This window comes from Montipora capricornis, chromosome 6 (genome assembly GCF_036669925.1).
Source record: "Montipora capricornis isolate CH-2021 chromosome 6, ASM3666992v2, whole genome shotgun sequence".
In the NCBI taxonomy this organism is placed as follows: domain Eukaryota; kingdom Metazoa; phylum Cnidaria; class Anthozoa; order Scleractinia; family Acroporidae; genus Montipora; species Montipora capricornis.
The window spans coordinates 70094521-70104520 of NC_090888.1; the positions used below are offsets into that span (position 1 = coordinate 70094521).

General features: G+C 38.0%; 2 protein-coding genes across 2 annotated transcripts in view; both read left to right on the forward strand.

The window, feature by feature from the left end:
• Window positions 1-10000, forward strand: part of LOC138053366 (olfactomedin-like protein 2A) — a 13871-nt gene that overhangs the window by 407 nt on the left and 3464 nt on the right. The window contains exons 2-5 of the mRNA XM_068900016.1: window positions 396-473; window positions 6701-6773; window positions 7887-8154; window positions 8890-9146. Of these exons, the coding sequence (XP_068756117.1) occupies window positions 396-473; window positions 6701-6773; window positions 7887-8154; window positions 8890-8929 (459 nt within the window). The 3' untranslated portion in view covers window positions 8930-9146. The remainder of the gene's footprint in view (window positions 1-395; window positions 474-6700; window positions 6774-7886; window positions 8155-8889; window positions 9147-10000) is intronic.
• The window catches only part of LOC138054361 (myocilin-like), a 4230-nt gene continuing 3237 nt past the window's right edge, over window positions 9008-10000 (forward strand). Inside the window, exon 1 of the mRNA XM_068900814.1 lies at window positions 9008-9146. Within this exon, the coding sequence (XP_068756915.1) occupies window positions 9008-9146 (139 nt within the window). The remainder of the gene's footprint in view (window positions 9147-10000) is intronic.

Consider the following 10000-nt stretch of genomic DNA (forward strand, 5'->3'; position numbering starts at 1 on the left):
CAATCGCAGTTATAAATAAACTCTGCTTTGGCAGAAACGCCAAAAGGAATTCGTGAAAGTCTTTTAGGCCCATTTAAAGAGGATTCAATTAACCTCTTATTCGTTAAAGATTGTTGGATTTCTGAAAAAGGAGAAAAAAAGCTATAGGGTGCTTGATGATCGTTACGAGGAATTTTTGAATTCCAAAAAAAGGACGTAAAGATTTAAAAATCTTTCATGAAATCCCAAATTCAATGTAATAGTTGAAACCCACAAGCTTGCTCTTTCCCCAAAATATGGCGACCTACTAGCTCGTTTTATGGGGTGATAGATTTCCCTATGTCTAAATAACCGGCGGTGTCAATTTCCATCTTTTTAATTTTCTAATTCTGATATTTATTGCAATGTTTTTGCAGATTGATGCACTTGACAACGCCACAGTCAATTTGCGCACCAAAAGATCCTTGTCCACTCAAGATCTCGTTCTGGAACTGGTAAGTCTCAATACTTAATCTAATTAAACTTTGATCTTTTCGGCCAAGAGTTAATGAGCATTGTGTCTCAAGACAGTTTTAACATTCTTAACTATCTAGCCAGAGTTAGTTGGAGGACACTGATAAAGTTAAGACAACTAGACGCTACATAAAGCGTACACTGGGTGGCCTGTGGTACGTGTCAGACAAAAAAAAGAAGGCCCTGAATTGGGTGGTATTGAACTGCAGCGTTTCAGTTATTTTTTTCAAGTGGGGGATCATTAAGACCATTTGAGGGGTCACCCACATGTCGTTCCAGGAGATAACCTTTGGCTAACACGTTCACACGATTAATTACTTTGTAACGTCCTGTCCCATTTTGAGGTCTTTTACTTTTGTAAGCTTTGGTAATAAATTCAGTTTAAAGATAACAAAACACGGTCTTGAGTAAAATTCCCTCGTTTCTTTTTTACTGATAAATGGTCTGCAAAAAACTAACTGCAAATTGCTCTGACGGTCGTTTTCCAGCATGTCTTGCAGTTGCACTATGCAAACGTTTATTGCAAACACTAAAAAAGAACCGAAGGTGTTGTTTCCGCTTCAAAATTCCTATTCTTGTTAGTCTAATCTGATGCCAACAAAAAAAGCTAAGCCAAAAGACAGATGAAGAAAAAAAATAACATACTTTTTATACATAACTCTGAATCGAATTCTCATCGAAAGATTAATGACAATCGATCTTAAAAACACGAAAATTTTTGCAGTCTCTGACTTTTATGAAAAAACGGAAGAAATTGATCACGTGCTAGGCAACGCTAAAGGTGCACGTGATCACCTTGTGTCAACTGAATGAACTACTGGGAACACAGGTAGCCCAAGCTCAGTGTACAATTTTTATAGACTTTGTATGGGAAAACATACTTGAGCTTATAAATGCTAAAGTAAGCTGTAAATGTAGAAATAAACTTCACTTATCTATACGTACAGTTGTCCTCGTCTTTTCTGTGCAATCGGAGGGCAAACTGTGTTCGTTTTAGACGAGTTTGTGGCTTACGAATTTTGCGATGTCCTTAGTTGTCATTTCCCCTCATAACAACCAACGACATCGCAAAGATTCGTAAGCCACAAACCCGTCTAAGACGGACACACTTTGCCTTCCGATTGCCCAGAAAAGACGAGAACAACTGTGCGTAGAGGTAAGTGAAGTTTATTTGTACATTTACAGCTTAATTTAGCATTTATAAGCTCAAAGTATATTTTCCCATTCAAAGTCTATAAATCGTACACCGCTCTTGGGCTGCCTGTGCGGGAAAGAATGTTAATCGTTCGTCATTTTCAGAGTAAAACAACGTACGTTTTAGCCAAGAAACGTTCGTCTTTGGATTTTTTAATTTTGTTGTAATATTTAACTGAATATTTACATTTCATCTGTCGGGTCAGGAAGCCTTCTCTGTCGGGTTCCCGAGAAACGTATCTATTTTGACTTCAGGGTGTACTTGCGGCCATTTAATTGAAAATCTAAGCATCTATGAGATACAAAAACAGACTTGCGAATTATGGGCAAATCACAATGTTGACAAGCACAAAATCAGAAGAAATGGTTAAATAATTATGAAGTTTGTTACTATCTGAATGTTTTTGGGTTAGAGTACGGAGTAAAGGGATATTTTGTCACGCAAATGATGTAATTTCATGACGCTCAAAATTCGCAAAGAGCGTGACTTTCATGTAAACAATCTTCGCACTAGCAAGTCGTAGCAATAAACTGGATTAACCAGATAGTTAGGGAAATATTGTTAGCTTCCCAAATAAACGTCATTTTACACTAGAATGACAAAATCAATTGACAGAGAGATAAAGTTGCTGTCTCCCCGCGTATCACATTTCAACGCACGTATGCAAATTTGTTAAATCATTTTCACCGCGTCCCGATTTCCGCGAAATTTTTCTTCTTTCAAATATTAACAAAAAAATTATTTCTCGTCAAGCGTTGCATATTTTTTGTTCAAATAGCCGCTAAAAAAAAAGAGTTTTTTAACTACTTTTCCGTAGATATTTTTTCATAATTTAATATTCTCCGTCAAAATTTGCACAACAATCAAAACAAAACAACCCACGCAACAAATTTAGTTGCATTTACCTCTTTGTCGAATTGTCAGGCTTAACACAGGAATTTTTAGTTATTGTGAAAAATCTTTCTCAATTCGTTAGCAATCATCCTTTCAAATTTCAGAGAAATCGACCGGTCCGCGAATATTTTACGAGTTTTTTCAATGGGATGTCAAAAGGCCAAGCAGATGTTATGCATAATCGGGCGATCAAGTTGCGCATGTGACCCGTTATAAATATTTTTTCACAAAATGTTCCCGAATCGTTAAGTATCACCACAGAAGACAAGAACATCGTTCTAAAAGCTTATTCTACGCAAAAAGCAGGTTCTGGAGGTAACTTTGAGAGTGGAAATCAAGGTTACGGCAGAGGGTAAATACAAACTCACGCGGCGTATATTTAATTAAGTTAACACATCAAGGCCGCTAACCTCATTTTGACATGAAAATGCTTTACTATTGCCATAAAAATTATTCAGTTAAGCTAGCATATTACAAAACATGATGAATTCATAAAGGCCACCTTTTCCAGGGAAAATGTTTTTGAAACAAACAACATATTTGCTATTAGAGGCAAAACCCCCTTCCTATTTCATTACGTGCGTGAAGAGAAGAAAATCAATCGTGTCAAATTGTAACAAAATTGCAACAAAATAAATTTCAGGTTTAAACCGTTTCCACGAAGAACCTTTTTCTTGAATAATGAAGTACAAAATAGACGACAAGCTTTCTTTCAAATAACTCTTGACTGTTACATTTCCAATTATCTGTGCAGAGTTGAGTACAAGTAAAACTATACAAAAGTCTGACAACAGAGATCACAGATCCACTTAAGGACGTTCGCGCTAATTGTTTGTGCGCAACGTTACTGCGCAGGTAACGCGACTGTAGTATGTCACGCATTACTTCGAGCATTAGTGAAGTTGAGGTTTTAAGACCTTTGCAAAAACCGTGGACGATAAGTCTTGCACAGCGTTGGATCAGAGAAGATCGTGATCAGTCAAAATTGATTTAAAATATTTATGAAAGTCAAGTAGACTACTGCACGACTGATATTTGCGAGGTTTTACCAGTCGTACACTAGCCGAGTCTACTTGACTTTCGTACATATTTTTCAAGCATCAGTTAAAATAACATGGCGACAAAAACGCCGAGGAAAAAATTCCAGGCCAGCAAAAGAATGGCACATTTATTTACGAATTATCATGAAACTTCAAGTGAAGCGAGCGGGAGGATGGAAAAGCTCTGGAAAAGGTAGCCGATCGAGTAGACTAGTACTAGTGGCTGAAAGTTTGGAAAACTCGAGGACGAACCGTTGCGTAAATTTAATGAAGCTGTTTCTTTTTAATGTTTTATTACCCTACGAACTTAAGTTCAAAGTGAATGCATGTTTTTTAAGTTCTTTTCCTTTACTTTCGTGAAAATTGAGCAGTATTTTCGTCCTCGTCCGCTTGAATAGTGCGGACCTGCGTGGAAACAATCAGCGATTCAATTTCGCAAAAAACACACTCCAGAGGATGAGCATGACGGCAATGAAGAGATATTATACAAAACACCAACCAAATGAAAATGACCCCTGCTTAAAACTTCGTTGCTATGCTCGAGAAAGGTTTTTTTTTCGGTAAAAACCTTTCATCTCTTCAACGATCGATCCTCTCTTGGGTTCCAGTCCTTCACCGACAGGTCACGCAAAAGCGTGACAAACGAAATTTTCAAAGAGCTTTGCAAAATCACATCGATTTTACTCGTTCAGATCATCGGTGACCCCTATTTTTTTAATTATTAATCACTTACTTTACTTACTATCTACAAAATGTGATGAAATGAAAAAATTCTCACCGTAAGAAGTTCTCTTTTTTTAACATTTTCTTTCCTCGTGCCATCGAATTCCGGTAGTGGTTGCAACGGATAGAGCTTACGAAAACGCTCGTCGAGGATGAACTCTACTGTTTACCACATCCCTAGCGGCATACAATTATCTAAAAATCTCACTCCTAAAAACCTATGCACGGAAACTTTCACTCCAACAGTTTATTTTTATGATTTTCGATGGATGAGCAGATGAGGCTACATCTCGCTATTATGACCGATTTCTCGAAATTAAGGCATTTTTCCACTGCCATTTTCTCCGAAACAAAGTCGGTGACCCCCATTTTTTTTTTCATTTTTGGAGTAAGTACTTTATGCCCTAACTCTAGGCAAGAAATGAAGAAAATCTCACCATAGGAAGATTTTGGCGCGAACGTCCTTAAGGTGTTCGATTCGTTCTCTGTCTTTGTTGAACCCATAAGTTACCAGAGAATTTTCCATTTGGTTTCAGTGTTCAACATAACAGCACACTTGGTAAAATAATAGAAATACAGCTCACTTTGATTTCGGCTCGACGGTCGATAGATTGTTGTCGAAATCCATTACTCGTCGCTTTTAAGATTCCAGTTATTTATATTTCACCGCCTGTCTTGTTTATCCAATTAACGTTCCATTCTTGAGCTCCATAAGGGTATATTTTCTTTAAAGATCCACTAAAACGCCATTCCCGTTACAATGACTTTCGACGCCAGTGCAGGTTAATAATTAAATGTTCTCCTGTGTGCACCAGAGAAATCTACGCATTACCCCAGCCCCCTCAAACCTAACAAATACGCACAGAAGACTCTATGCACAAAGACACCACTTAGTAGGGGAGTGACAGGCAAGACCTTTTATGACACGAAAAAAAAAAAAGGAAAAGAAAAGAAAACTAACAAACAAACGCATTTTCTAAGAAAAAAGGAAGGGATTGATCATCGGACTTACGTAGACAATTAAGAAGCCTGAAAAACTCAAGCGCTTTACTCTTTTCATTTCGTAAATCAAGTTGATGTAAGGTTAACTAGTCAGGATACTCTCAACGGCGATGATCAATTCTCACTTAGAAAATTGCCTTATCACGCTTAATATTTCTTTGTTATGCAGACACCGACATCGCTCTGGGCTTTTCATTAGGCCAGTGCGAAGTTTTTGTGATGGTAATTAGTTCTACTTTAAATATGACAGAAAAAAAAAACTTCGCACTTAAACTCGTTTCGTGAATAGGAGGCAGACATTAACTTGGAAATGGCCTATCATCAGGCAATTCCTCTAAACAGCTAACTGTACGAAGTAAAAACTGCGTGAAAGTGCGGTTAATTCGTAGCGATAATGTAACTGTACGACTGTACGAGATTTTGAATCATTGTATGTTGGTTTTCTACTTCCATAATACTAAAAAACGGCGATTCAATGAATGGTCCACGAGCCTATTTTGACGCTCACAGAAGTCCATAATACAGAAGTGTCGATCTCTCTTATTTGACCTTCACCAGTCATTTTAAAGTTTATCTAAATTTAGAATACAGGTCCCGCCAAATATTGGCCAGTGAGATTGTGTCTAATGACCGCAACTCTCCTGATTGGTGCGCAACAAAGCAGCCGCACGAGGGATTGCACGTGCTAAATGCAAAATCGTGCGCGGAACGCAATGCCGCTACGTTTTGTTGCCGCAAAAACCCAGCAGTAGTCGTTTTTAAATTATACAATACGCGGTAAACTGATAGGCCTCATTCCATCGCGCGCAGATCGAGACTTCCAGCTTATTAACTTCCGACGCTGTTGAATACTAAGCACAGCTTTAATTTAAACGATTTGTAATTGTTCAAGAAGTTCTATCATTTGCAAAAACAAGACTGAAGTTCACATGTTATTGAAAGAATCAATTAAAGTAAAAATTACATCGATCCAAAGCCCGTGGCCGGATCGCATATAAGATATGATGTATTTGATCCTCATTACCCAACCACTTTCTACCCCTTGATTGAAGTTGCTTCAATGCCGCTAGAACACTGTTTTTAGCTAGGTGCCTTAAGACAAGTTATCGTAACGATCAAAAGTCTTCAGCAGACAAGGTTGTCAGAAAAAAAATCGGAGGAGAGAGGATAGGCATTTTACGGTGTTTTCTTGGATATGTTCAACATGTCGACTATGCCCTTGGAAATATATTTTATAAGCCTTACTTACAGACCGCTGGGGTCTTTTTGATTTTTAATCATTTTACAGTGACGAATAACTACTGAAGAAAGAGTGTTGTTGGTCGTTACTCTGTCTTGTTGTTTACTTTGTTAGATGCATAGGATAATTATCGAGGAGAAGCATGGCGTGGCCAAAGCAGACAACAGTGTTAGCATTCTCCAGAGAGGTTTGTTGTAGCTTTACAAAAACTTGTGAGATTTTTTTTTTTTTGTGTGTGTGTGTGTGTGGTGAATTCAGCATAGCATGTACTTTGTTCCAAGAAACTACTTTCTTTTTGAAATGTTTTTAATCACTTTTTACTGTTCAGAAAGCGCAGATTTATCCCGAAAGGATCAAGTACCTTTGTAAATTTCGATTCTTGTACAAAATGACCTTAAATAAAGAGAGGATTGAGCAACCTATTGTTTTCACGCCGCGAAAACTGAAGCGCGCTGCGTCATATTGCTGGGTCCACTTTTAAGCTAAATTGACGCTAAAGCTTCGTATAGACAGTGACGTTTTGGATAAAGACGGAAATTATGCGGACAAACTTTGAACGTGGCTTTTTTACAACACTACGGCTGCATTGCGTCCTTCCTGTCACTTTATTAAACTCTTACGCTGAGGTCTCAAAGTAGTCCCAACAAGATGGCCGCTGCGATTTTGTTGTGCTTTGCTTCAAAAAATGATGCTCAGTCCAGTCTTTTTTTAGATCAGTGAATGATGCAATTTAAACAATTGGTCAAAAGGTGAGAGATATTCAAACAGGCCGCCCTTCTGAAAGGTCAATTATTAAAATTATACTAGAAATAGTATTAAGTAGAAAATGGACTTCGAGATCTCCAGAACTTTATATTGGCTTCATTTGTCAAAATCCCCTCTAAATATATTTCATAAAGAAAACTGGAAAGCACAACAAAGCCAATTGTTAGCTTTTCGTGTGTCTTGTTTGCAACTCGATTGATACCTAGGAATTACAGAACTTCTGCTTTATCAAAGATATATGTCACGCGAACCTGGCTAATGGCCTGCCTCACACCAGTTTCCTAGAGCTCAGTGGCGGAGCATCCGAACTAGAAATCGGAAGGTCGCAGGTTCGACCCTTGTTCGGAAGCACTCGGATTTTTCCGACCATCCCCTTTAGTTCAGTGCACGTGGTAGAGCAGCCGAACTAGTAACTCAGCGGAAGGTCGTAGGTTCGACTCCTGCATGAATAAAAGACGTGCCGCCAAAGGATGTTGAATTTCTGTTTACTTTTTAGTTGAGATGTCATTTAATTTAAGCTTTTTCTTTCTTTCAGACAGTTGCACCAACATCAGGTTGATTGGAAAACCTGTCACCCACAACGCAAGGAACAGTTATCATGGAGCCTGGATGAAAGACCCGTCGGGAATCATGGGAGCTGAAACGATATTTGTGATGGAAGGTTATTCTTACAGAAGGGAGCTTGAAGAATATGAAAACATGGACAAGTTTAAAACCGGTTTGGCGCGTAAGAAGTACACATTGCCTTATAACTGGGACGGAACAGGTGCTGTCGTATATGGACCATATCTTTACTACAACAGGTAAACAACTAGATTGGCTCATTTGTTTGAAAAACGATAACTTTGCTTTATCTTTTTCTTTTGTTAGGGAAAAAAGCCAGTTTTATCTGTAGTTTCAAAATTAACTGAACCTGTAATCTTTTAAAACGTTCATTTTGTCTGCTTTAAGTAATCATTCGGTTCAAACCGAAAAAACGTAATGATTGAGGGTATTACAGACACGCTATTATCCTCGCCTTCGTTCTGGTCTTTCAAAGACCAAAATATTTTCGTCTCCGAGACAAAAATGTAGGGTCCTTTGAGTAAATAAGGGAACAAGAGCAACCAAAAAGAGTGACCTGAATTATAGAATGGCAAATATCCTAATCTTTTCCGGTACATTTTGGAAAAACAACTGAATCAAAACAAAACAAAAACAAATGAGAAACCGTAAAAAAACGTCCTGCACTTTTTTAAGGTGAAACGCGGCATTTCGACTCAATCTGAAAACTAACCCTCAACAAATAAAAAGCAATGAAGTTGTTATGTATACTGATCAAACTTGATCAATGTTGTAGTGTCGGTCACGTGATGGACATATGGGATGCGGAAGAATACTATTAGTGGTGTTTTGAGCTTAAATGCGGCTTGAATGCGGTTGTGATTTATTGCCAAGCACAGAATACAGCAAATGTGATAGCCCTTTCTCTCCACACAATCAATATTCCTTTTAATTGAATCAGAATCCTTCTTATACTTCCCCCTTTAATATTCCAGGGAAAGTTCCAACCAAATTGTCAAGTACAACCTGCGTTGAGAGGGAATAGAGGCTTACATAACCGTTAGTTATTGCTCACCGAGAAGTAACCCTTACGAATGGGGTGGATATAGTGGAATGGACCTGGCAGTGGATGAGCAGGGTTTGTGGGTGTTATGTGGAAATACCAAAAGCGGTTATGGCCTGGAGCTGAGGGCCGGTAAAATCGACGTGGTGAGAAACATCATTCCCCGTTATTTTGATCTAACAGGCACAGGTGAATACATGTTTTTAATGAAGCATTGTTGTGATACTGCGTAAAAAGGTACGAATATAGTATATTATACAACGTTGGTTCGGGACACATGCCATAATCATCAATATTAGAGAAAAAAAAAACAAGTTACTGGATCCTTAACTTCATACCAAAAATTTAAAAGTGACCTAGTTTCAAAGTTTAGAATCGAAAGTTTCTTTTGAGCACACAAGCTTTCGGCTCCATCTCAGAATTTTCTCAAGACAGAATTTGATTCTGTCATGTCATTTGTACTGAGAATCCGACGACAAAAAACCCTTCTGAACGAGTTTAAAGTGCATGTGCATAGCCCTAAATAATACTACCAAATGAATCATGGTGCGACTCTACAGAGCCGTATTTCCCCGCGAAGAATATTTAAGTTCCTTACAAGTATGGATCAGCAGGCTTCAAACGCAGAAGATAAACACCAATTATTGGATACTGAGAACAATTTTGGCATTATCCAGATTCGTATAATGCAAATGCATCCATAATGATACCATTCCTTGATATAAGCTTACACGTTTACGTCAATTACAGGCCGGTCTTCATAAGTGAAGCTTGTGTTTACGTTGATCGTAGTTAGTAAAACAAGGAATGACCTACAATGATCTAAAATGACCTAAAATGAGCTACAACGGTATCTACAGTGACCTAAAATGAGAAGGTCATTTTAGGTCATATTAGATCATTGCATTGAAGCTAAACTGAGCAAATCATTGTAACTCCTATTGGAACCTGCTTTCAATACTGTTCTTAAGTCTTACTCATTAGCTGACTCCATTTTCTTGTTTAATATCTTACCAATGCCTAACAAAACCGGACAACAATAT